Below are 26,858 nucleotides of genomic sequence, written 5' to 3' on the forward strand. Positions count from 1 at the left end.
AAGCAATCTTGAAAAAGAACAAATTGGAGAGTTTACATTACACATTACCTGACTCCAAGACTTACAGAAGGTACTAGTAATTAAAACTGTGGGGTACTGTCAGAAGAAAGACAAATAAACCAACGGAATAGTAGAGAGCCTAGAAATAGACCCACACTCATACATTCATTTGACTTTGACAAAGGCACCAAAGCAACCTGTGGTGGCCATAAAAATGCACCATTCAGATCTCCTGTTAGGGGTAGCACAGTTGACTGAGGCCCAGCTGCTGCCCTTCTGGATCTACTATTATGTTTACATCAAAGCTAAGCTTATCTTATGCTGTTCCTAGCCAATGATTAAGCACAGCAGGGTTAGGAATACTGGCCCATTCCTCTAACAGGCAACTTTGGCGTGAGGCCTCTCTATAGACCTGGGCAAAAACTTCTTAGAGCAGCACTGCAGTCTAAGACACTTTTCAACCAATCTTCCTTTTTCCCTGCTCTCCTTTCATCATCCGAATGCAGCTCTCCACGTGCCTTCCCTGGCCCCCCTCCCCTTTTTCCTTCATAGGTATTCCCCTCAATAAATATTTTGCACATCTAATCCTGTCTTGGACATGCATCTCAGAGGACCTAAAGTAACACAGGTGGTGGCAGGAATGGTCTAAGAACACAAGTGATAGGATGGAGTTTTGGACCGACTTATTCATTACCTGGTAGGCAGAGAGGAATGTCATCATGATTGGTATGTGGGGCATGGATAGTCCCTGGCACGGGGTAGCAGCCAAACTGCTAAAGATTTCACCAATGGTGACCTGGGAAAACATCCTGGGGAGGTAATTGCCCTTGCATGTCTAATAATTCAGGCATTTGAATGAAAGGGGGAGAACAATGCCTAAAAGGACAGTGGGGTTGGTTGGTCATTGCCAATGTTGCCATAAGGCTTAGCAGAGACATAATGAGAATGTGAGGGCTGTTAATAAGCAGTTAAAGTCTATGGGTGAGAGCTAGGTTGGTAGCTTACAAAAAGGCCTGTATTTCTGGCTATGAAGAGCAGATACAACTGAGCAACTGACTGAAGATCTGTTCTCTAGAGTCACCGAGTTCTAGAGATATTTAAATGCTCAGTTGATGGAGGTCTGCTATGCTAAGACCAGGAAAAGTTGCAGGAGTGCACATGAACAGAACACCCAAGGTGGCATAAATGAAGACTATGTAATGGGCTCCCACCTACCAAGGACAATGTAGCTACTGCTGCCTCTAAATGTCCAATCTGTTAGCAGCCAATCTGATTCTAAAATTTACATAGAAACACAAAGGGCCAAGAACAGTAAAGATAATCTGAAAGAAAAATAACAAGATGGATAGACTTGCTTTCTTGGATATCAACACTTTCTACAAGGCTACAACCATTAAAAACTGTGATATTGGTATAAGGATAGACCAGTGGAACAGAATCAAGTCTATGAATAGACTCACGTATTTGTGTGTAACTGCATTGTCATCATTATACAGCCATGTCATATAATCACCTATCAACATAAATACATATGTATATTTATTTTTTGTCTGTGTTTATGTATTTTTGATAAATTGGCCCTGCAGAGCAGTGAGGAAAGAACAGTCTTTTAAATAAATGGTGCTAACTTGACTGGATATCCATATGAAAACAAAATGAAAATTAACCCTGACCTCACATGGCACACAGAAATCAACTCCAGATGGATTACAGATCTAACTATGAAAGGTAAAACAACAAAGCCTCTAGAAGACAATATTGGAGAATCATTTATAACCTCGGAACAAGGAAATATTTCTTAAACAGGGCACAAAAAAATCACCAACCATAAAAAAGATTGATAAAATGGACATTAAAATTAGTAACTTATTTTAAAAAAAAAGAAAATTGTGAAGTAATATGGATAGATGTGTAAAGTATGGTATTTTTTAAAAGAGGGAATAAAACCATTATACATGGGTGTACAACTCTGTAAATGCACTAAAAACCACGGAACTGTACACTTTAGGAGGGTGAATTGCATGGCATGTGAATTATGTGTCAGTAAAGCTGTTTTTTTAATTAAAAAAAAATTAGTAACTTATTTTCAAAGAGCACCATTAAAGTGAGAAAGTCAAGCCACAGAGAGGGAGAAGATATGGCTAATAAACACATGAAAAGATGCTCAACCTCATTAGAAATCAGGGAAAAGAAAACTTAAACCACAATGAGACACTGCCACAAACCCACTAGAAGAGCTAAAATTAAACAGAATAATACCAGAGGCTGATATGGATGTGGAGCAACAGGAATTCTCAGACTGGTGGCGGAAGTATAAATTGGTACAATTTCTTTAGAAAACCATTTGGCATTACCTACTAAAGCTGAAGATATGCATATCCTACTATTTAGCAATTCCACTTCTAGGTATATACTTAACAGAAATGCCTGCACATGAATAAGAAACATAGGAAAGAATGATCACATCGGTATTATTTGTAAAAGCTCCAAACTGCAAGTACAGTACCTATCAATAGTAGAATGGATAAACTGTGGTATACTTATACCATGGATACTGTGGTATATTTATACCATGGACTACTATAAAGCAATGAAAATGAACAAAGCACAGTTTACATATAACAACATGGTTGCATCTCACAAATTTTTAAAGTAAGAGAAATCAGACACAAAAAAGCACATATTAAAACATTCCATTTATATAAAGTTCAAAACATAGGTAAAATTAAACTATTATATTCAGAAACACATGCTTAGGTGGTAAAAGTCTAGATAGAAGCAAGAAGTGATTACCATAAATTAGGATAGTGGTTACCTTTGGGGTTGGAGACGAGGGAAGGGAATGGTAATTGGGAGGGGGCATAAGAGAGGCTTTCTAGAGTGATGATAATATTCTATATCTTGACCTGGATGGTAGTTACGCTGGTATTCACGTTACCACAGATTACTGAGCTGAAAATTTTATGCACTTTTCTGTATCACATTTTACAATAAAAAAGATTAAATAACCAAACAAAGGAAATGGGGTTGGTCTTTGATATCAAGATGAAAAGCTTAGTACTTGGTTAGTAGGCGCTTCTCTTTATTTTATTAATAATGGTAAGCAGTTCACATGGAATTATCTAGCATCTTTTACTGAGACCCTATGCCAGACATTTCTGAGACAGTTGGCTAACGGTAAAGAAATAGTTTATTGCCAAAAAGCAGTGGAAATTAACCAATCCAAGCATCAAATCTAAAAATTTGGTCTTATTTTAACATGCTCTAGAAAACAAAATTAATAGAATCAAGCATAGTATTTACTAGTTGAGCTGAGGGAAGTGTCTTCAGAAGAAAATGGATTCCTTCCGACAAAGGAAATGAGGTAGATGAGATAACTCAGACAAGAAAGGGATAGATAAAAAGTCAAATCCCAAAGAGCCTCCCCTTGATGCTTCTTTGTTTTGAATTATATAACCTTCATGGCAGAATTGTATTTGACAGAATCCTTATAAGAAGATTTCTAGATCTGAAAGATAGAATAAACGGTAGCTGAGCACGTTAAAATGGGAACAGGGCAGAAATTCTGTGGTGTAACAGGATACAAAGGAGGAACTGCATAATAAAGTGAAGCAGAAAGAAAACCAGATGATATTTAGCCTAGGGGAGGTGGAATGTAAAGTCTTAAAAAGACAGATGATTCATCTTCATGATTTGACAATTCAGGAGAGCCTACTAGAGCGTACTTAATGAGAAAAGGAGATCAAACTAGCATTATGGCAAATTAGAGGAGATGACCTTCAATATGGGAGTTTAATCATGGGATTAAGATACTAAGGAGACCAGTCAATCTTCCCCAGAGATAGTCCTTCCATCCCACGATACAGTTAAAATCCAACTCTGGACTAATCCAACTCTCTCTCTCTGGCAATTGTCTTCAGACTGCTGGAAAAAAAATCACAGACTGCAGACTGGAGCCACTATAAATTCATGGTCACCAATCCCAACAATTGTTGTTTAATATTGTCTGAAAATTTCCTATTTCCCTGGGAAGCTCTCCCATTTTTCACAATGACTACTTCAAATCTTTACTTTTCTTAAAACTGTTGACACTCCTCCTGGCTCCTCAATCACCCTGAGCAGTGTTGTTATCTACTTCAAAGAGAAAATAGATGCCATTAGAAGAAAACTTTCTCAACTTTTTGGCACTAGACTTTAAATCTAACTGCTTATATATCCATCTTTCTCTCCTTCCTGCAGAAGAGGTTTCTTTTCACAAATATAAGATTAATTCCTCCCTCCAACCACATCAGTGATCCTCTCCCTGCCTTATGTGCCAAATTGCATCACCCATCCTCCCAAACCTGCTCCTCCTCTAAAGGTCTTTCTATCAGTAAGCCGCAACTCTGGAAGTTATCCTTGAATCCTTCCTCTCTAATTACCAAGTCCAGTGTACTCCACGTCCTAAATCTCTCTTAAATCTATCTCATTATCTATCTATCTCCTCTGTCACACTCTAATTATTATCATGTTGTAACAGTCTGACTGGTCTCTTGACCTCCAAGCTTACTACTCTCTTAATTCATTTACCACTTTGCAGCTACCAATTATCTTTCCAAAATGCTATTCTGATATGTCACTTACTCAATTTTATTGCCCATGAAATGAAATGCAAACTCCTTAATATGATTCCTAAGATTCTCTCATGATTTGCTCCTGCTTACCTTTCTAATTTATTTCTAGTCACTCCATTTCCTGCACACTTTGCATCAAGTATTTCCAGACATTCACACACCCATTTCCTTTGCCTGATAGACTGTCCACCCTCACTTGAACATTTACCTGCCTGGGTCCACCTCAAACTTTAAATGTCATTTTCTTTTGGAGGCCTTTGCTGACTTCCTAGACTAGGTTTGGTCTCTGTGCTACGTGCTTCCCTAACATAACATTCATTGTTCTTTGTTAATTTATGTGTACACTCAGAAAGCAGGGCTCTGTCTATTCACTGTTGTGGCCCCAATACCCAGCAAAGTAACTCTGCAGGCATCAAAAATTTTTGTTGAATAAATGAAAAGAAATATAATAATAAATGTAAAATAAAAAGAAATATATAAAAATAAACCATTAGTAATAGGAGACGTGTTCCTTTATCTGGAATGGTCTAGATAAATAGTTCCTACAGATTTTCTTTAAAGTTAGAAGTGCAAAAATTTCAAGGCTTTCAAAGGTAAGAATGGAATAGATGCTTTTAAGTAATATTGAAACCTGTTACAATAGAAGACATATTGTGATTTGATGGTTCTTGTGTCTTTTATATTGTTTCCAGGCCAAAAAGGTGAATGGGAAATTTTATTACTCCTGGAAACATCAATATCCTATATCAAAAGAACAGTACTGAAAAAGATGGCCTAACACACTTACACAAGGAACATATTTATATAGATACTATAAAATATTCAAAGTCATTACTGCTAAACAAATTTGTCTATCATAGGAAAGAGCAGAAACTATAAATATCCTGAGAAAGATGACTTCAATACATGCTCAGTTGCTTAAATTTTTTTTTCTAAAGGAAAAAAAGAGCAGCTGGCCTTACAATAATAAAAGGTATTGATAACTAGCCTGTAAAAAAAAAAAAGTGCCTGAAATGTTCATTCAAGGCTGGTATTCATTCTTTATTCAGAGCCTGGCTGTCAGGCTTGAAAAGCAACAGAGATTACTGTTGCATTCTACAGCCAAGTCATGGAGAACATAAATAAATTTGTTCTTCGTACAGCAATGAATAAAGGGAGGAAAAGACTTATTCTGTGTATTACAAGGGTCCTATACATTCCGTTTGGCTTCAGTACGATGATTTCTATTAACTGCAGTTATATGACACAACTTAGAGATACTATAATTTAATATTTCATTTTCATTAGTTCAACGGAGCATAGCTATCTTTAAATTCTGATATTGCATGATTAAAATCTTGTATTTTTTTATTTGCATTTTTTATTAAGTAAATAATACAGAGATTGTGAATTCCAAAAGGAATTTCTTGAACTATACAGGAGCCCTAAATAATTTATTTTATGCTTGCTTCAGTTTAGGGAGGTAGTTTTAAAAAAAGCTGGGGTCAAGATAAATGTAGTAGAGTGAAAATGAAAAAATAAATAGCAGCAGTATGTTTACTAGGGCCCACGCGCAAACTCACCCATTTCAGAAAGCAACCTAAAATCACCAGAAAGAAAGGTGCACAGTGCTGTGGTGAAAAGAGACTCACCTAATAGGCCCTGAGGGCATCTCGGTGAGGGGTGAGACCTCTCCAGGGACTGGGACATTGGCGGCGGCCATTGTTGTGGCCTGGTGTGGTGTGCTGACACAAATGCCATTGGAGTTCTCCCTGAGGCCTGCTAGCCCAGGGTCTGCCCCACCAGCTAGAGCACTGATTTAATCCAGCTCAGCCAGGGCAGGCAGCCCACCCTAGAGACTGGCCCCACCCAACAACAAGCCCTCAGGCAACTTGTGGGTCTGCATAGATTGGTGACTGGATTCTCTGCAGCATGGCAACTGAGCTGACTTCAGCAGGGCAGGACGTGCACAAGGAGCAGGTGGAGAGTGTGGGGCGGTGGTGGAGTGTGTGGGGCTCCCGCCATGGAGAGACTGGGTCCGCTTCGGGAGGTTGGGGCACGCACACAGGGCAGGACTGTGTTGACTGTGTGTGTGGACCTGTGGGCGGCAGGGCTTGTCAGCTGCAGAAGACTTGTGCTTCTGAAAGACCCACACAGGGGGTTTTGCTTGTTCAGGCTTTGGAAGGCTTTGTTCCAAAGCCTGAAACAATTGGGTGCTCCTGTGCCTGAGGCCAGCCCCACCCAGCTGCAGTCCTCAGGGAGCTGACAAGAGACCTAAAGGCTGGAGGGTTATAGCAATTGTAAGACCCTGAGCCTAACAACCTGCCACGCTGGGGGCCTACTAACTTAAAAGAAATACTGCAACACAAATGTGGTATTAGAACTTGCAGTCAACTGTGCTGGGGCTCCCCACACCTGATAAAGAGACTGAAGGGCCCACAACAACTACAAGCAGCTGAGCATTACAACAGCTGGCCAGGAGCATATTCGGCCTCCCTGGGCGCCTACAGGGAGAGCAAACAGGCTACAAGAGAAGGACACACGTAGCCCACATAGAGGTCACCCCTGGAACATTGAGAACTGAGGGAAGCACACGGCAGGCCTCCTAAGCCATCACTTACATAAGGTCACCTATCCAAGAGCAGGAGACGTAGCTGACCTACCTAATACGTAGACACAAGCACAGGGAAAGAGGCAAAATGAGGAGGCAAAGGAATACATTCCAAGTAAAGGAACAGGACAAAACCCCAGAAAAGGAACTAAGTGAGACAGAAATGAGCAATCTACCTGACAGAGTTCAAACAAAGAGTGTTTGACTGTTTAATGGATTAAAAAAAAGACCCATATATATGCTGCATACAAGAGACACACTTCAGACCTAAAGACACTCACAAACTGAAAGTGAAGGGATGCTCACTGATCTGGGGAGAAGAATAGATGAACTCAGTGAGAATGTCAACAAAGAAATGGAAGATATAAAAAAGAACCAATCAGAAATGAAGAATACAATACTGGAAATGAAAAATTCACTAGAGGGACTCAAAAGCAGAGTAGAGGATACAGAAGAACGGATCTGCAAGCTGGACGAAAGACTAGAAGAAATTACCCAAGCTGAACAGATAAAAGAGAAAAGAATTAAAAAGAGTGAGGACAGTCTAAGGGATCTCTGGGACAACATCAAGCGCACTAACATCCGTGTTATAGGTGTCCCGGAAGGAGTAGAGCGAGACAAGGGGGCAGAGAATCTATTTCAAGAAATAATAGATGAAAACTTCCCTAACCTAAGGAAGGAAACAGACATCCAGGTCCAGGAAGCACAGAGAGCCCCAAACAAGATAAACCCAAAGAGGCCCACACCAAGACACATCATAATCAAAATGTCCAGAATTAAAGATAAAGAGAGAATCCTAAAAGCTGCAAGAGAAAGTCAAGTTACATACAAAGGAAACCCCATAAGGCTATCAGCTGACTTCTCAGCAGAAACCTTACAGGCTAGAAGAGAGTGACACAATATATTTAAAGTTCTAAAAGGAAAAAACTTACAGCCAAGAATACTCTACCTAGCAAGGTTATCATTCAAAATGGAAGGAGAGATCAAAAATTTCCCAGACAAGCAAAAATTAAAGGAGTTTGTCACCAAGAAACTAGTGCTACAAGAAATGTTAAAGGGACTGATTTAAGGGAAAAAGAGAAGACCGCAAATAGGAAAAAGTATCTATTCCCATGATAAGAACGTAATGGATACAAATGCACAAAAAAGAGGTTAGATATGATATCAAAAACATAAAAGGAGGGAGGAGGGGAGTTAAAGAGTAGAGCTTTCAGACAGAGGTCAAACTAAAGAGACCATCAATTCTGTATAGAAGGAGAAAGGAACAGAAAAGGACTACTAAAACACTGAGAAAAAAAGAAAAGTTAAAAAATGGCAGTAAGTACATACTTATCAATAGCTACTTTAAACGTCAATGGACTAAAGGTTCCAATTAAAAGGCACAGGGTGGCTTAATGGATTAAAAAAAAGACCCATATATATGCTGCATACAAGAGACACACTTCAGACCTAAAGACACTCACAAACCGAAAGTGAAGGGATGGAAAAAGATACTCCACGCAAATGGCAATGAAAAGAAAGCTGGGGTAGCAGTACTCATATCACACAAAATAGACTTTAAAACAAAAACTGTAAAAAGAGACAAAGAAGGGCATTACATAATGATCAAGGGAACAATCCAACAAGAAGATATAACACTTGTAAATATCTACGCACCCAATGTAGGTGCACCTAAATATATAAAGCAATTATTAACAGACATAAAAACAGAAATAGACAGTAACACAATAATAGTAGGGGACTTTAACACTCCACTTACACCAACGGATAGATCACCCAAACAAAAGATTAATAAGGAAGCATTGGCCTTAAATGACACACTAGAACAGATGGACCTAGTAGATATATACAGAGCATTCCATCCAAAAACCGAAGAATACACGTTCTTTTCAAATGCACATGGAACATTCTCCAGGATTGATCACATATTAGGCCACAAAACAAGTCTCCATAAATGTAAGAAGATTGAAATAATACCAAGTATCTTTTCTGACCACAATAGTATGAAACTAGAAATCAACTATAGGAAGAAAATCAGAAAAGCCACAAATACGTGGAAATTAAACAAAATGCTACTGAACAACGACTGGGTCAACAAAGAAATCAAAGAAGAAATCAAAAAATACCTGGCGACAAATGAAAATGAAAATACGACATGCCAGAATTTATGGGATACAGCAAAAGCGGTTCTAAGAGGGAAGTTTATAGCAATACAGGCCCATCTCAACAAACAAGAAAAATCTTAAATAAACAATCTAACAATGCACCAAAAGGAACTGGAAAAAGAAGAACAAACAAAGCCCAAAATCAGTAAAAGGGAAATCATAAAAATCAGAGCAGAAATAAATGAAATAGAGACCAAAAAAACAATAGAAAAATTTAATAAAACCAAGAGCTGGTTCTTTGAAAAGATAAACAAAATTGACGAACCTTTAGCTAGACTCACCAAGAAAAAAAGAGAGAAGGCACAAATAAGTAAAATCGGAAATAAAAGAGGAGAAATTACAACAGACACATCAGAAATACAAAAGATTATAAGAGAATACTATGAAAAGCTATATGCCAACCAATTCGACAATCTGGAAGAAATGGATAAATTCTTAGAATCATACAACCTTCCAAAAGCGGATCAAGAAGAAGTAGAGAATTTGAATAGACCAATCACCAGTAAGGAGATCGAAACAGTAATCAAAAACCTCCCCAAAAATAAAAGTCCAGGACCAGACGGCTTCCCTGGTGAATTCTACCAAACATTCAAAGAAGACTTAATACCTATCCTTCTCAAACTCTTCCAAAAAATTGAGGAGGGGGGGAAGCTCCCTAACTCATTCTACGAAGCCGACATTACCCTGATACCAAAACCAGACAAGGACAACACAAAAAAAGAAAATTACAGGCCAATATCACTGATGAACATCGATGCAAAAATCCTCAACAAAATACCAGCAAATCGCATACAACAATACATTAAAAAGATTATACACCATGATCAAGTGGGATTTATTCCAGGTATGCAGGGATGGTTTAACATTCGCAAATCAATCAACGTGATACACCACATTAATAAAATGAAGAATAAAAATCACATGATCATCTCAATAGATGCAGAGAAAGCATTTGACAAGATACAGCATCCATTTATGATAAAAACTCTGAATAAAATGGGTATAGAAGGAAAGTACCTCAACATAATAAAGACCATATATGACAAACCCACAGCTAATATCATCCTCAATGGTGAAAAACTGAAAGCTATCCCTCTAAGAACAGGAACCAGACAAGGATGCCCACTGTCACCACTCCTATTTAACATAGTACTGGAAGTCCTAGCCAGAGCAATCAGGCAAGAGAAAGAAATAAAAGGGATCCAAATTGGAAATGAAGAAGTGAAACTGTCACTATTTGCAGATGACATGATTTTATATATAGAAAACCCTAAAGAATCCACCAGAAAACTTTTAGAAGTAATAAACGAATATGGTAAAGTTGCAGGATACAAAATCAACATACAAAGATCAGTTGCATTTCTATACACTAACAACAAAGTAGCAGAAAGAGAAATTAAGAATACCATCCCATTTACAATTGCAACAAAAAGAATAAAATACCTAGGAATAAACTTAACCAAAGAGGTGAAAGATCTGTACACTGAAAACTATAAAACATTGCTGAAAGAAATTGAAGAAGACACAAAGAAATGGAAAGATATTCTGTGCTCTTGGATTGGAAGAATTAACATAGCTAAGACGTCCATACTTCCTAAAGCCATCTATAGATTCAATGCAATCCCTATCAAAGTTCCAACAACATTTTTCACAGAAATAGAACAAAGAATTCTAAAATTTATATGGCACAACAAAAGACCCCGAATAGCTAAAGGAATCCTGAGAAAAAAGAACAAAGCTGGAGGTATCACACTCCCTGATTTCAAAATATACTACAAAGCTATAGTCACCAAAACAGCATGGTACTGGCACAAAAACAGACACACAGATCAATGGAATAGAATCGAAAGCCCAGAAATAAACCCACACATCTATGGACAGCTAATCTTTGACAAAGGAGCCAAGAACATACAATGGAGAAAAGAAAGTCTCTTCAATAAATGGTGTTGGGAAAACTGGACAGCCACATGCAAAAAAATGAAAGTAGACCCTTACCTTACACCATACACAAAAATTAACTCCAAATGGATTAAAGACTTGAATGTAATACCTGAAACTATGAAACTTCTAGAAGAAAACATAGGCAGTATGCTCTTCGACTTCGGTCTTAGCAACATCTTTTCAAACACCATGTCTGACCGGTCAAGAAAAACAATAGAGAAAATAAACAAATGGGACTACATCAAACTAAAAAGCTTCTGCACAGCAAAGGAAACCATCAACAAAACGAAAAGACAACCTAACAATTGGGAGAAGATATTTGCAAACCATACATCTGATAAGGGCTTAATCTCCAAAATATATAAAGAACTCATGCATCTCAACAACAAAAAAACTAACAACCCAAGTAAAACATGGGCAAAAGACTTGAACAGACATTTCTCCAAAGAAGATATACAGATGGCCAACAGACACATGAAAAGATGTTCAAAATCATTAACTATCAGGGAAATGCAAATCAAAACTACAATGAGATATCACCTCATGCCCATCAGAATGGCTATAATTAACAAGACAGGAAACAATATGTGTTGGAGAGGATGTGGAGAGAAGGGAACTCTCATACACTGCTGGTGGGAGTGCAAACTGGTGCAGCCACTATGGAAAACAGTATGGAGATTCCTCAAAAAATCAAGGCTAGAACTACCATATGATCCAGCTATTCCACTGCTGGGTATTTATCCAAAGAACTTGAAAACACCAATTTGTAAAGGTACATGCACCCCTGTGTTCATTGCAGCGTTATTCACAATAGCCAAGGCTTGGAAGCAACCTAAGTGCCCATCAAGGGACGAAGGATAAAGAAGATGTGGTATATATACACAATGGAATACTACTCAGCCATAAGAAACGATGAAATCCAGCCATTTGTGACAACATGGATGGACATTTCGGGTATTATGCAAAGCGAAATAAGTCAGAGGGAGAAGGTCAAATACCGTATGATTTCCTTCATTAAGTAGTAGATAATAACAACAATAAACAAACACACAGAGACAGAGATTGGATTGGTGGTTACCAGAGGGGAAGGGGGGAGGGCGAAAGGGATAATTCGGCACATGTGTGTGGTGATGGGTTGTAATTAGTATTTGGGTGGTGAACATGATGTAATCTATGCAGAAATAGAAGTATAATGATGTACACCTGAAATTTATACAATGTTATAAACCAATGTTACTGCTATACATAAAAAATTAAAAAAAAAAAAAAAAAAGTAATTTTCAACCATTTCCTTTTTTATCACCCTTAACTACCCTAACACCAGTACCATTATGTTTTGGTTATCTGGCCACAACTGAACTTTATAAAAACTATATACTAGCCACTGCCTTTTGACCATAAACGTATTTAGGAACACAAACTTTAAATTGTGACATATTTTCTTGAGTTAAATTCAACACTACACATTTTTATAAGGTTGGAAAGAAACTTCAAATGGCTCTATTTAATCTCTTTCTCTAGGCAAAGCTACCCAAAAGAGCAAATAAAATCTTTTGTTTGTTAGAGCTATTAGGAAATATTTTTTATGTCCAAACTGTATTGCTACAATAGAATTTAGTTCATCATTCTTATCCACAAGATTATAGGTCATTAGTTACCTGCCTAAATAATCACTAAATTATCAAGTTACCAATGACCTCATGTATCAGCTATCTATTGCCACAATAATGCTATGTGAAATAATCCACCTCAAAACTTAGATGTAAGACATAAGCATTATTTTTTCTGCTCATAAATTTATAGGTCAGCTGAACAGTTTTTCCAGGCTAGGCTAATCTTAGCTAGGCCTGCTCATCTGTCCCAGTCAGCCAGCAGGGGAGCTTGTGCTTGGCTGGCCTATGGTGGTCTCTCTTGGGATAGCTCTCTGCATGAAGTTTCTCATCTTCCAGCAGGCTAGCCTGAGCTTACTTTTGCCACATGCTATTGGCCAAAACAAGTCTCAGGGACCCTCAGATTCAAGGAGGTGGGATCAGAACCCATCTCTTGATGGGAGGAGCTGGCAACTGCACTGAAAAAGGGATAAACCAAGGTAAGGATACAGACTGCAGTCACTCTTACACTCAAACTACCATAACTTCACACTAAATAATCTGATATTAATGCTGCTTCCCCTCCACCTCTAAATCTGTACTGTGTAAACACTAACAACTCATTTTAGCATTGCAAAATATAACTTCAACAATGCTGTTCACCTGAAGTCAAGGTGTGCTGAAATTAGACAGTAAATTGAGATTTTAATTTAAGAGTATAAGGAGTTGAAAAATACTAATTTTGTGATGTTAGAAAAAAATGATATACAAGCTACCTTACACACTAGACAATATGAACGTGTACAATTAAGAGGAAATTATATAGGGCCGGCCCTGTGGCTTGGTGGTTAAGTGTGCGCGCTGCAATGCTGGTGGCCTGGGTTCGGATCCCGGGTGCGCATCGAGGCACCACTTCTCCGTCCATCCTGAGGCCGAGTCCCACATACAGCAACTAGAAGGATGTGCAGCTATGACATACAACTATCTACTGGGGCTTTGGGGGGAAAAATAAAATAAATAATAAAATCTTTAAAAAAAAAAAAAAAAAGAGGAAATTATATAGAACTGGTTTTTAAAATTTTTGTTTACTATGTATTTAGAGCCTACTTTATATAATTTGATAAACTATCAGAAACAGTTTTATTAAAAGATCAACACCCATGAACCTTTAAAATGAACCATTTATTAAATCAGACTGTTATTCTTAACAGTTATGTAACTTACATGTATGTTTATGTCAGAGTATTTCACATGGAAATTTTTTAAACTCTCATAGGCAAGCAAAATCGTACCACACAATATATAAGTGGGAAGGGGGTAGTGCTAAACATTCAAATAAGGCAAGTATTTAAAAACAATAAAACAATAATTAAAAAAAAATTCAAGCATTCCTTTAAGAGAATTCAATACTACAAGCTAAATGTACTTTCTGAGTGTATTCATATAATCAAGGCAGTGTTTCTTCTTTTAAAACATCAGGAAATGGAATAAGGCTCATTAATAGATACAGCTGCCCTCAAAATTTCAATCTCAATTGCTTTCTTTAAATTAAAATTCACAAAGTGCACAATTAAGATATATCAAAAAACTGAATCTGCTACTCTAACAACAGCTGTCCATGCTTAATACTTAGTGGTTTATTTGCCCAAATTATGTCTTTTCAGGGAAAAATAAAAAAGATAAGCCACTGTAAAACATTTAGTTTGAAATGTATGCTAATATTTTTCTTAGAAATCAAAAATTATGGAGGAAAACGGTTATTTATCATAAGGAAAAGAAAGCAAAACACTGGAATGACCAAACATTTTCAAAGAACAAGCACCACAAAGGACATTTGCATTCATTTTTGTAATATTTATCAATGCATTTTTCTTACTCCAGCCAATCTACTTCATCAAATTCTGAGTCATCTTCTGAATCACTATATTCCACAGCAATACGACGGGACAGGATGGTGGCAACATCATTTTCAATGCGTTCGTGTTTAGCTTCCTGTTCACGCTGCTCTTCTACTTTGCGTAGCTGAATACCTGATATAGTAAATCCAAACCATTCATTGTAAACCAAAATACTAAATACTAGATATTATCAATCTTTCTGGAATAAGATCAAATACACAAGAGAAATACTAATAGGAAAATAAAAAGCAAGACATATTAAAAAGAATTTGAAGGAATCATATTTAGAGAGACATTAATTCTTTCATATTTAGAGAGACATTAAGTCTTTCAATATGTTATGTTCTTTCTGTGATGTTAGTTGGTACAACTTACCAGATAACCCCAGTGGATATCCAGTTTATTTAGCTATTATGGTCTATTAGCTACTCCCTAAAAAGTTAACCAAGTGATACACTTCTTCTGTTACCTCTATGGTCAAATAAATTAAACATTGTTGAGTATATTTTCTGTGGCTTTATTTCTCCCCAGTACTTGAGGGAAAGGCACTATTATTCATTCTATACTGTTAGTGCCTGGCCTATAGTAGGTGCTTAAGAAATGCTGAGTGAATAAATGAATGAATATGAGCGTCTTTCCTTTGTTACTAAGGGAGGAAACTTAATCCTTTAAAGGCATCTGGTAAAGCAAGTGTCACTGATACACCAAATGGACAGCCTTAACACTAAAAAAAACACTATTTAGAAAGGAGTTAATATACATACTAAACATAATATAAAGGGTTTTAACTAAATTTTCTGTATCTTTAAACCTGATACTTTTAATTTCTCATTCTTTCAATAAACATTTTAAGAATCCCTACTAAATACGAAAATAAAATGATTAAATGTGACACATTTTCTGGAAAATGATTTAAAATGTAAGTTGAACATAGCTTTATTTTCTAAAGACGACTTGTACAAAAACATGATCATCTAAAATTTTATAAATGAGGAACACATTATTGTCTCAAATATTTAGAAAGTTTCTAATGCTACCATAGCAATGTTTTTAATGGCACTGAGAAAATTACCTTTTCGTATTGCTTCCAGAAGTACACTCCTGGCGTCACTGATTACAGGTAGGGTTGATGGATGACGCTTTGGCTCAGAAGCAGGTATAACTTGTGATGGAGGAGATGGAGGCATTAATGGAACATGGGGACCTGGGGCAGTAGATGGAGTTGGATGTAGCCCAGAGGGAGGATGAGCAAGAGCTGCAACTGTGACAGGTGATGATGGTCGAATGCCAGGTGGAGGCAGAGGAGGCGGTGGTGGGGGTGGAGGCAGCCCCTGGACTTCACCTTGTGGAAGTGGATGAACTGGTACAGTCTCACATACTGGGGCAGCTCTAGCTACCGGTGGAGAGGGCTGTACTAGAGGAGGTGCAATTGGAGGAGGAGCTGGGTGAAGAACTCCAGGGGCAATCTGAAGAGGAGCTGGAGGTGGTGGTACTGCTGGAGCTTGCAAAGCAGTGGCTGGAGGTGGAGGTGGGGGAGGTACTGGTGGGGGAGGAGTTGAAGTCATTGAAGCTCTTAATGAAGAAGTTGACAAGGCAGATGGAAGAGGTGGTGGAGGAGGTGGGGGGGTGGGGCTCACAAACACAGGTGTCCTGCCTGTAGCTGGTGACTGAGGGCGATTTTCTATCAAACCTGTAGCAGAACTGAAATGATAAAGAGATCCTAGCAAGTTATTAAAAGGGAAAAAACTAACCACACAAAGTATAAATGACTATCAGTAATTACATCAAGATAGATGCATTAACATGTTCCTATTGAAACAAAAAATTCTTCAGCAGTATTTAGAATGAAATAACAACTAAAAGTACACCAACAAGAAAATTAATAGGTCATACTTTGGTTTGTAATATCCTAAATGGTCTCATCCTCTCATGCAACTTTCATATCTACTCAAGCATTTTACGTTTACTTTGATGAATAAAATGCTCAATTTTATGCTGTGATATGAGTCTTGGTAAAGATCAACACTTATATTACAATATTTGTAACAATATCTGTGGCCAATGCAATGCTATATTTATACTGAAGCTATTAAGACTCATCATACAGCTTCAGTTAAATCAATGATTTCATATAAATCAATGACAACTAATTACAAACCACAAAGGAAACTTATGGCCCTCTTCCTTCCTGAGGATGGATCATCAAATGAGTCAGCGATAGAAGGCTGATTTTTTTAAACTGTAAATTGTAAAGCTGATCTCTATTTATCTATTAAAAAATTTATAATTTGGATAACAATGGACAAAAACTTCAAAATAGCTTTACTCAAAGATTATTATGAGCAACTGCCTATTCTCTCTCAATTTCTTAGACTATTTCCGCTAATATCAATTAACACAATCACATCTTTGGTTCCCATTTTAGTCTCTTACACATTCCAAAAATTCTTAATTTTTATTAATATACTACATATCATGTGCTTGACAACAGAGCTATAAATAAAATGAAACACATTTTAATCTTTAAAGTAAATTCTCATTAGCTAAATTTTCCCAAAAGAATGTGTCTGCTTTTATCCGAGGTCGGCAAATTACATCCCACAGGCCAAATCTGATCTGCTCCTTGTTTATGTAAGTAAACTTCTGCTGAAACACAAACATTCGTTTATGTATACTCTATGGCTGCTTTCACACAACATCGGCAGAGTTGAGGAGTTGTGACAGAAACCATACATCCCCAAAGGCTAAAATATTTACTATCTAGTCCTTTCAAGAAAAAGGTTACCAAGCCCTGAGCTAAAACATCATGTGCTTGTCCCAACATACCTGATACAGGTGGGTATGGGTTTTGCATCTCCTGCTGCATGCATTGGTGGAGGTGGAGGTGGTTCATGTGGTCTGACTAAGACTCTTTCCTCAGCTCTAGTCAGAAGCTCACTCATCTGACTAAATGGCAAGGCAGAAAGTGAATAAGATCCATCCATGTGATCCACATACGTCTGAGGTCTAAAAAAAATACACAATATCAGTGTATTTTTCTTGAGTTACTGGTATAGTGAAGTGTTTTACATGAGATATTTAAGGTTTATCTTTTGAATGCCAATATTTTAACCACTTTTAAGAAACTTCTTTCAGAAATTTATTACATTCATCCTGCTTTTAAAACAAAGAATGCTGCTCACAATGCAACCTTTCCGTGCTGATTCAGGTTTATTATTATAATGACCTTCAGTTATTGTATTACTTTATAATACTAATTCAATTCACAAGGTTAAAAAGTATTTCTTATAGAATCTTATAAACAAGAAAAGAAAATAACTTTTAGCAAATTGTGTTCAAAGCTATCTGCCCCTCTTTCATTTCTTCTTTACAACAAGATGCCAATGACAAAAAGCTACAATATGAAAACCAGCATTTTCTACCAGCAGGATATCTTGCTGCTCTCTTACACCTAAATGAATTCCAAATGTGTTGTACCCAGGGAGAAAGGCCTCCCTGATGCTAGCACCACAAAGATGGCAAACTACATTGTTTTCGTCTTTTTGGTGTTTTCAAAGGTGCTGGGATTCTCAGAAAATAGCTGAGCAACATGTGACTTAAGATCAGATTTAAGCAAAATATTAGATACTTTGAGCATGTGAAGGTTTATAAATACATACCAATTGTAGTGCCTGCTGGGGACAAAGTTGGATTTAAAAGATGTGCACAAAGCAAGTTAGAAATTATTGTACTTACACTACCGGGTGAGCTAAATACCTTAATAGTAGTAGAAATAAATGTTTGTCTATAGATTATTAATTTTTTAAAAAGTCTCAATTCTTCAGTCTTTCTTTCAGTAAAGCATAAAGATAAATAGTATCTTACATATATATTACTCCTAAAATAGGCCAAGATATTTCACACTTATGGCCCAATAATTTACATGTATTATTCAAAAGAAAACCTTAAGCTCTTTTCCATTCAAAAATCAATAACTATAAAATATATAATAACTATCATCAATCAACTATACACAAACTTCTTCACAGAGAGATGCTAGTATAATGTATAAGCATAATATATATTTAAGTATAATACTTAGGGCACCTGGCTACTGAGAAAGGAAAAGAACCTATTCTATATTTCTACAAAAGGGGATGAGTAATTTTTTTTGAAAGTCCTGATATATCTGAGGTGGGAGATGTAGCATAGAAAGGAAGTCAGGGGAAAGAAAAAGGAACAAAATATAACCCTTTCTCAACTCCTATTTTATATGTAATGAATCAATAACACCTCAAAAAAATCTGAGACCCTATTCCTCTACTATGAAATTCTAGCAGACTCTTGACTGAAACGTTGCAAGGGAGTTGAGACTTCAGATGAAAGCTAAAATAACCCTCAAGATCATCTACTCCAACCATCACCACTTTCTACAGATGACAAAACTAAAGCCCAGGTATGAAAATGACCTGCCCAGGACCAGACTTCAGTAGGCTCACAGTGGTCAGGGTTTCGAAATCATCTCTATACTTATAACAGGGTCTGCCAGTTCAACAGTTCAGGACCTAAGACTTAGAGGCACAGATATTCGAAATAAAGCCAGTGTTTTATCATTCATTTTGTTAAAAAACAAACAAAAGAAAGAAACCTTGTTTCAAAATGAGAGGCTGGGCCATTAGCAACTTCAATATGCTTATGTAAGAGATTAGCATCATCTTCAGCCAGCTCTGGACCTTGGGCCAGCTTCTGCCATTCTCTCCGCCTGTCATGAGGCGCTCTTGGCACTTTTTCTGGTTCATGAGGACGATCTAGATTTTTCTGCTATAACAGATGTATTGAAACAAAGCCAAATGCTGAAGTGCTAAGTTTTTAAAAAGAGGTTAACAATCAAAATTCTAACATCAATATTGAGAAAGACAATGTCATCATAATATGGTAAATAAAGTAACACAGAGACAGTTCATTTGTACATTCAGAGCTAAATCTTAGCTAGTTTGCTTGTAATCCCCGTTTGTCATGTTTTCTTAACCTCTAATTGCATTGATGCATGAGACAAAAATAGTATGCCTAAGTAATAAAATTTGAGGTCAGAAAGTCCTTTCAGATGAAAAGAGATTCACCAACTCTGCTACCACATCTATTAGTTTTTGCTGTAATGAGTGAAATTTCTACCATTAACGGCACTGTCTACCTCTAATCAAAACCTGAAAAATTTACTAAGGTTAAGTTATCTGGGAAGCCACCAATTAGCTAGCCAATACATTAGAGAAAATCCAATTGTCCAATTAACCCATAATAACTCTTGTCAATAGAAAACAGGGTATTTGAAAAATAAAACGAAAAGTGATTCCAATTGTAGGAGAAAGTATAGAAAGATCTCGAGTAGGTGTAACCAAGTCAAATGCCCAAAGGGGCCAAGCAGATAACACACATGAATGAAGGGTCAGGTATAAGAGGCGGACTGCAGTGAACTAGATAGGCATGTCCATTTGAAGCATACCAATTCAAAAATTTTAACACCACTGTGTTTGTTGGACAAAACACTACTTGCAGGTGTAATCTGGGCTGCCAGTCACCAGTTTGGAAACTCTAGCTAGAACACTGGGATACTGTTTAGTGTAGAAGATAACAACATGAAGGCATTATGGGGAAGAGGGGCAAAAGTAGAGATAGCTACAAGAAAAACAGAGGGATGATGAAGACAGACTTTGTCTCCATCATAATTCTGCCTAAATCCAATTTTGTTTCCTCCTTCTATATTTCTAGTTATCACTAACATGGAATAAAGCAAATCCAAGTGAATTTTATTAGAAGTGGAAAATGACAATACAGCAGACAGATAAAAGGAATTTAGTGATAAAATAACAACTTTTCCAAAACATTTAGGATATGCTCTGTGGTAAGAAAATATTAGCTTAATTTACTTTACTCATATCTGCACAATATTCCTTTGTTCCTTCTTACCAGAATGCCTTTCTCCTCCCTGGTCCACTTAATTCCTGTTTGTTCCTCAAGCTTTGTTGGAAGTGTTTACCAACCTTGTCCTCTGTCTAAAGCAGGTGCTATTTTGTGCTACCCAAACCCTCCATGCATACCCCTGTTATGGCACTCATCATACCATATTCTAATAATCTAATTGCTCATCTGCTCCCCATTAGACTGTGATCTTTCTGTGCGGTTATAAAGACCTCAGTATTTGACTACATGGACCCAATAAAATAAAACTGTCCAAATACAGGATTAATAAAGTTCCACATATGCAATAAAACACAAATACACAAAAACTAACTTCAATTCTTTCAATCTCTTGTAATACCTTCTGCTTCCTCTTTTCCTTCCTCTTATCCTCTGTATCTTGCAACATTTTTTCTTTCCATAGATCAAAGAAATATGAAGGATTGGTATAAAACTTCAAACCTTCTTTACCATCATCTCTGAAATATAAAATATCAATTAAAATATACATTAGTAAGACTTAGGCAATCAGAATAGAAATAATTTTATTGAAATGTTTTTTCTCTTACATTAATAAAATATAGTATGTGTAAAAATACTGGCAAAATAACTTAGAATACTACATCAAGAAAATATTTCTCACAAATCAGACAGGAAACTAAGGGAAATGGAAAACTAGATGTTTTTCAGAGTTGGTGTTAATAATTTAAAGTACAGCTGGACTATTTTCATCCCTAACTTTTGCTAAATACCAAGTTTTCTAAAAGTCCTTTCGGAAATTTCAATAATTACAAATGGTTCTGCTAAAGGTAAAAGCCTGAAAGGCTATTCTAAATAAGAACATTTAGAATAGAGAAATTGTCCAGGGTTTCTGCCAATACTCTAATTTACTTATTATCTTACAAAAAAAATATCATTCTTGTAATAACAGTTATATCCAATGACTTACATAGTGACAGTTCCAAACAACTATCTGAATGCCATTTTATTCAGGACATATGTTGTGCATCTTAAATTACCATTTAACAAATCACGTGAAAGGACTCCAAAGAAAGGCTGAATAATTCCAGATTTTATTTTAAATGGTAAAAAGCATTTTTAAAGCAGATACTACACTCTCATTATGTAAAAATTTAATGCATATAGATCAAGAGTAGACAAGAACAAGCAAAAATAATTTTGTTAGTGTGGTGGAATTTTGAGCTCTTTATTTTTTATTTTCCATCTGATTAGAAATTAAAGAGACAGTAACAATTCCTTGTCCCTTCATATTAATAAGTTTGCCATTGGCTTTTCTTAATTATACTTGTCAAAACAACTCCCTTGAACAACTCTCGTCTTTTGCATGCCAGAACCTTGGGAACTCACCTAGTAAATAAAGCAAAAATTTTCTAAAAGTGATGGATAAGGAGGGTTCTCTGTGTTGGTCAGAAGCCCAGTGAAATTATCCAATTTATCCAATAAATTACCCAATTATTTAAATTATCCATTACCCAAATTATCCAATAAATACTGTTTGGGGATTTAGCATTTGAAGGTAGACTGCTACCCATTTGAACTTGAAGTCTGAGATAAATAACCAGCCTTCTTATTTATTAGCCTACTGACCTATAAGGAGTGAGTATATTGAGAGGTGGAGGCTGTTCACAGACATCATATGTCTCCTGTAATGGAATAGGCAAAGTCTTGCGGTCGAAGAGCTGCTGATCTTGAATTGTAGAACTTCGGAAAGCTTTTCTCATTGTTATATCTTGCAAAGACACTAAAACAAAAATCGAAAATGTATTTTGTTTATTTTACGAAGATGATTTAACATAAGGACAAATTCACATACTGCATTTGTTTAAAACTCAGCATGGCTCAGGAGGTTGTGACCGTAGTGGCTTATGAATCAGGAACCATATTTTAAACGCTCTATGCCATATCATTTTGTGCCTAATTTTCCCAGTCAGCTGGGTTTTAATGCAATCTTTGATTTCTAAGGCTCAGAAGGCTTTAATGACATGTGAAGCCTATCTACATTTCCCACCAAATATACCTTTTTCTTTTCTCTACTTGCCGTCCTCAGTCCCTACCAACCTACGATCTCTTCTTTGTTTCTATAATCTTTCTTTCTCATCACCCTTTATTGCTTTTATTTAGCTTATACCAACAACACTGAAGGAATTAGTTACCAGTGGCATTCTGAGTTAAACACACTGTTGACTTTTATGCTATATAGACTATAGTACCAAAATACTACATTCTTAACTCTTAGAGTAATTTCCCGATATTAAAAAATTAGGTGACTTCTTACATATTTATCATGGCTTTAAGAATACGGATAAATGCTTTATACCATAGCAAGGTCGGTACTAAACAGTCATAATTCTTAAATTACTCTTCTCCCTAAAATAGTATCTTTATCATCCTCGCAAGTAAAACTGACTCAAACATGAATGTTTGGATCTATGGAATAGGTAGAGCAGCGAGGCTGGCTATGCAATGGCCACACCATGACTGCAGTCCCAGCAATCCCACTGCTCCATGACTTGTAACACACTTAAAAACACTAAATTAATATTCAGAAAAAGAAAAAAGTTTTTTCTATCACTAAAGCGTAGTATGAGAGATATTTAATGAGTACACACTATATGTGCTAGATGCTTTAATTTTTATTTTATCTTTACAATTTAATGAGATGGGAATTATTATTCTATTTTTTTTTTATAATTTTATTTATTTATTTTTTTCCCCCAAAGCCCCAGCAGATAGTTGTATGTCATAGCTGCACATCCTTCTAGTTGCTGTATGTGGGACACGGCCTCAGCATGGCCGGAGAAGCGGTGCATCGCTGTGCACCTGGGATCCGAACCTGGGCCGTCAGCAGTGGAGCACGAGCACTTAACCGCTAAGCCATGGGGCCGGCCCTATTATTCTATTTTTATTTTTATTTTTTATTTTTTGAGGAAGATTAGCCCTGAGCTAACATGTGTCGCCAATCCTCCTCTTTTTTGCTGAAGAAGATTGGCCCTGGGCTAACATCTGTCCCAATCTTCCTCTACTTTATATGGGATGCCGCCACAGCATGGCTTTGATAAGCAGCGCATAGGTCCGCACCGGGGATCTGAACCTGCGAACCCCAGGCCACCAAAGCGGAGCACACGAACTTAACTGCTACGCCACTGGGCCGGCCCTGTTATTATTCTATTTTTAAACATAAGAAAACCAAGGGTAGGAAACATTATATAACTGGCCACAGCAAAATAGTTAATAAGCAGTAAAGCCAGAATAGAAAACTCAGATCTGTTTGCCTTTGAGGCTGACCCTTTTGCCACAATACCACATGCTGTTCCTCTGGCTCCTGTCAGAAATGGCCTCTGTTTTCTACCATCAAAATGGATCAATTTTTGTCACTCTCCCACCCCACTTATTAACCCTAAGTACGTAACCAGATGGACTCTAGTGTTTAATCTCCAAAAACTTTCTTAGTAAGGGATGTAAAGACCATGTAAGGTAATAAGCATTTTTCTATCTTCAACTCCTCTCATTTATCATTTGTCTTATTTGTTAACAGACCACTGTGACAAAACCCCTTCCAGCTGCCAACAATGACATCTGTTATTATTTGAACAGTATTATGTAGCACAATAAATTAGCACAATATGTTTGTAAACATAACCGAATTAAATATAATTGTATGGGTCTGTTCAAAAACTCATTTTTTATATACTTTCTGAATTAGATTGGTAGTTCTCACTATTACTTACTATTTAATGGTAACTAAAAACCCAAAAATATTGATATTACACTCTGTAATTTAGTATTGTAGTCATGATGTTATTTCGTTTGAACTCTTACTGAGCTTAAAAATCTAGATTAAATAACTTTGAAATTCCTTCCACTCAACAACCCCAAAACAATTTCAAATTAAGTAGTTCAGCTTTTAGATTGTGAATTCTTCCCCAATGCTCCATATAATTTTAAAGGAAACTATAAACAATTCTGATAATTGCTGGTACTTTAAGTTTTTTTAAACATTTAACCACATCTTAAGTTATTTACTCGTATCTATATTTTCGTTTTCAATTTTAATGGGAGTGCTAAGGTATCTGTTAAAATTTAACAGTATTTTGAAACTAAATGTTAATTTTTATTTCTGTAAATATATTGAACTGCCTGTGTATTTCTGTATTCTTAGATGACATATTTATAATTTAAATGTTTGAGTTATTTTAAAAAGAAATTTTGGATATAAATGATATATTTGAGAGTATGGCCATAAATACCTTCTCATCACTAGCATTGATTTTATTTCAAGAATTTCATGAAGTATAACTAATGTACATGTACATGCTTCAAATGGTACCACCAAGAAAAATAACTCACAGAATAGGAGAAAATATTTGCAAATCATATATCTGGATAAGGGACTTGGAACCAGAATATATAATTCTTATACCTCAACAATAAAAAGAAAAATAATCCAATTTAAAAATGGGAAAAGGATCTGAATAGACATTTCTCCAAAGAAGATACACAAATGGCTGCTAAGTCATTTAAACCCTGGTTTTAAATCTTAGCTCTACCACTTCCTGCTGGGTGACTTGCCTCTAAATGGCTCAGAAGCCATGAAAAGATGCTCAACATCGTTAGTCATCAGGGAAACGCAAATACATCTACAACATAAACCAACATTAAAAACATTATGCTAAGTAAAGGAAGCCAGTCACAAAAGACCACATATTGTATGATTACATTCATATAAAATGTCCAGAATAGGCAAATCCATAGAGGCAGAAAGTAGATTAGTGATTGCCAGAGGCTGAGGGGAAGGAAAAATGGGGAGTGACTGCTAAAGGGTATACAGTTTCTTTTTGGAGTGATGACAATGTTCTAAAGCTGACTGTGGTGATAGCTGCATAACTCTGAATATACTAAAAACCACTGAATTGTACACTTATACCGTAAATGGGTGAATTGTAGGGTATATGAAATATATCTCAATAAAGCTGATCAAAAAAAAAAGTACTATTTTGGTTTTTTCACATCCAGGCGTGTGCGTTTATATCTTTGCAAGCAGTAGACGCTTAGCATGGTAAGTATTTGTCTTTCCTTATTTAGGCTTTAAATCAGGTTATGTCAAAAGAAGTTGGTTCAATCACTAAGACATCTATCATTAACATTCTTCTTGCTTCTTCCAGTGATACCCTTTAATATTTTTATTGTTCCAAGTTTAGATCTATTATATAACTTGCATTTATACTAAAAATGTTATTCAACAAAAAAATACTCTGAAGAGAGGGTTATAACAGATTTACACCCAATAATTCTCTAGGGTAGGGGCTGGCCCGGCGGCATAGTGATTAAGTTCGCGTGCTCCACTGCGGCAGCCCAGGGTTTGCAGGTTCGGATCCCCGGAGCAGACTAACTCACCACCTGTCAAGCCATGCTGTGGCGGCATCCCATATAAAGTAGAGGAAGACAGGCACATGTTAGCCCAGGGCCGATCTTCCTCAGCAAAAAGAGGAGGACTGGCAACGGATGTTAGCTCAGGGATGATCTTCCTCACCAAAAAAAAAAAATTCTCTAGGGTAGATAAGTGAAAATTATGTTCTTAGTAGTTTCATTTCTTTTCGTAAAAAAAAATACAGAAAGAAGAGTTTGAGAAACTTCAGCATTCAATGTATTTTATCAAGGTATGAAATGTTGTTTTACTACTAAAGTTTCTACCATTACTTCAGCCTGTAATGTGGTTTTTTAACTTGATATCCCTAGTTTAATACTCAGTACAGAAGATTTTTGTCCTACATACTGGCAATTTGGTTCTTTTGGAAATGTTCATTTAAAGTGAGAAGCAACATGCAAATAATTAGATCAGATTTTAGCAATTTAAAAATATGCGCACACAAAAGCATATTAAAAGGAATTACAGGGGGCCAGCCCCCTGGTGCAGCGGTTAAGTTCACGTGTTCCGCTTCAGTGGCCCAGGGTTCGCCGGTTTGGGTATGGACCTACTCACCGCTCATCAAGCCATGCTGAGGCGGCATCCCACATAGAAAAGCTACAACTCTACAACTATGATACACAACTATGTACTGGGGCTTTGGGGAGAAAAAAGAAAAAGAGGAAGATTGGCAACAGATGTT

The 26,858-nt window shown here is 36.6% G+C and overlaps 1 protein-coding gene across 13 annotated transcripts in view; it reads right to left on the reverse strand.

The window, feature by feature from the left end:
- Positions 1–14,061: 14,061 nt before the first annotated feature.
- WASF1 (WASP family member 1) overlaps positions 14,062–26,858 on the reverse strand; it is a 68,106-nt gene continuing 55,309 nt past the window's right edge. For 9 of the 13 annotated variants that reach the window (XM_087443998.1, XM_087443994.1, XM_087443996.1 and 6 more), the window contains 6 exons: positions 22,339–22,492; positions 21,065–21,209; positions 19,424–19,596; positions 17,623–17,802; positions 15,869–16,497; positions 14,062–14,928 (listed from right to left, as the gene is read on the reverse strand). In XM_087443998.1, coding sequence (XP_087300124.1) covers positions 14,771–14,928; positions 15,869–16,497; positions 17,623–17,802; positions 19,424–19,596; positions 21,065–21,209; positions 22,339–22,492 — 1,439 coding nt within the window. In that variant the 3' untranslated portion in view covers positions 14,062–14,770. The remainder of the gene's footprint in view (positions 14,929–15,868; positions 16,498–17,622; positions 17,803–19,423; positions 19,597–21,064; positions 21,210–22,338; positions 22,493–26,858) is intronic. The other 4 variants (XM_004422207.3, XM_087443999.1, XM_087444000.1 and 1 more) reach the window with 3 other exon arrangements.

The sequence above is a fragment of the Ceratotherium simum genome, chromosome 19 (assembly GCF_057802395.1).
Source record: "Ceratotherium simum simum isolate JZ-2026a chromosome 19, ASM5780239v1, whole genome shotgun sequence".
NCBI classification, from domain to species: domain Eukaryota; kingdom Metazoa; phylum Chordata; class Mammalia; order Perissodactyla; family Rhinocerotidae; genus Ceratotherium; species Ceratotherium simum.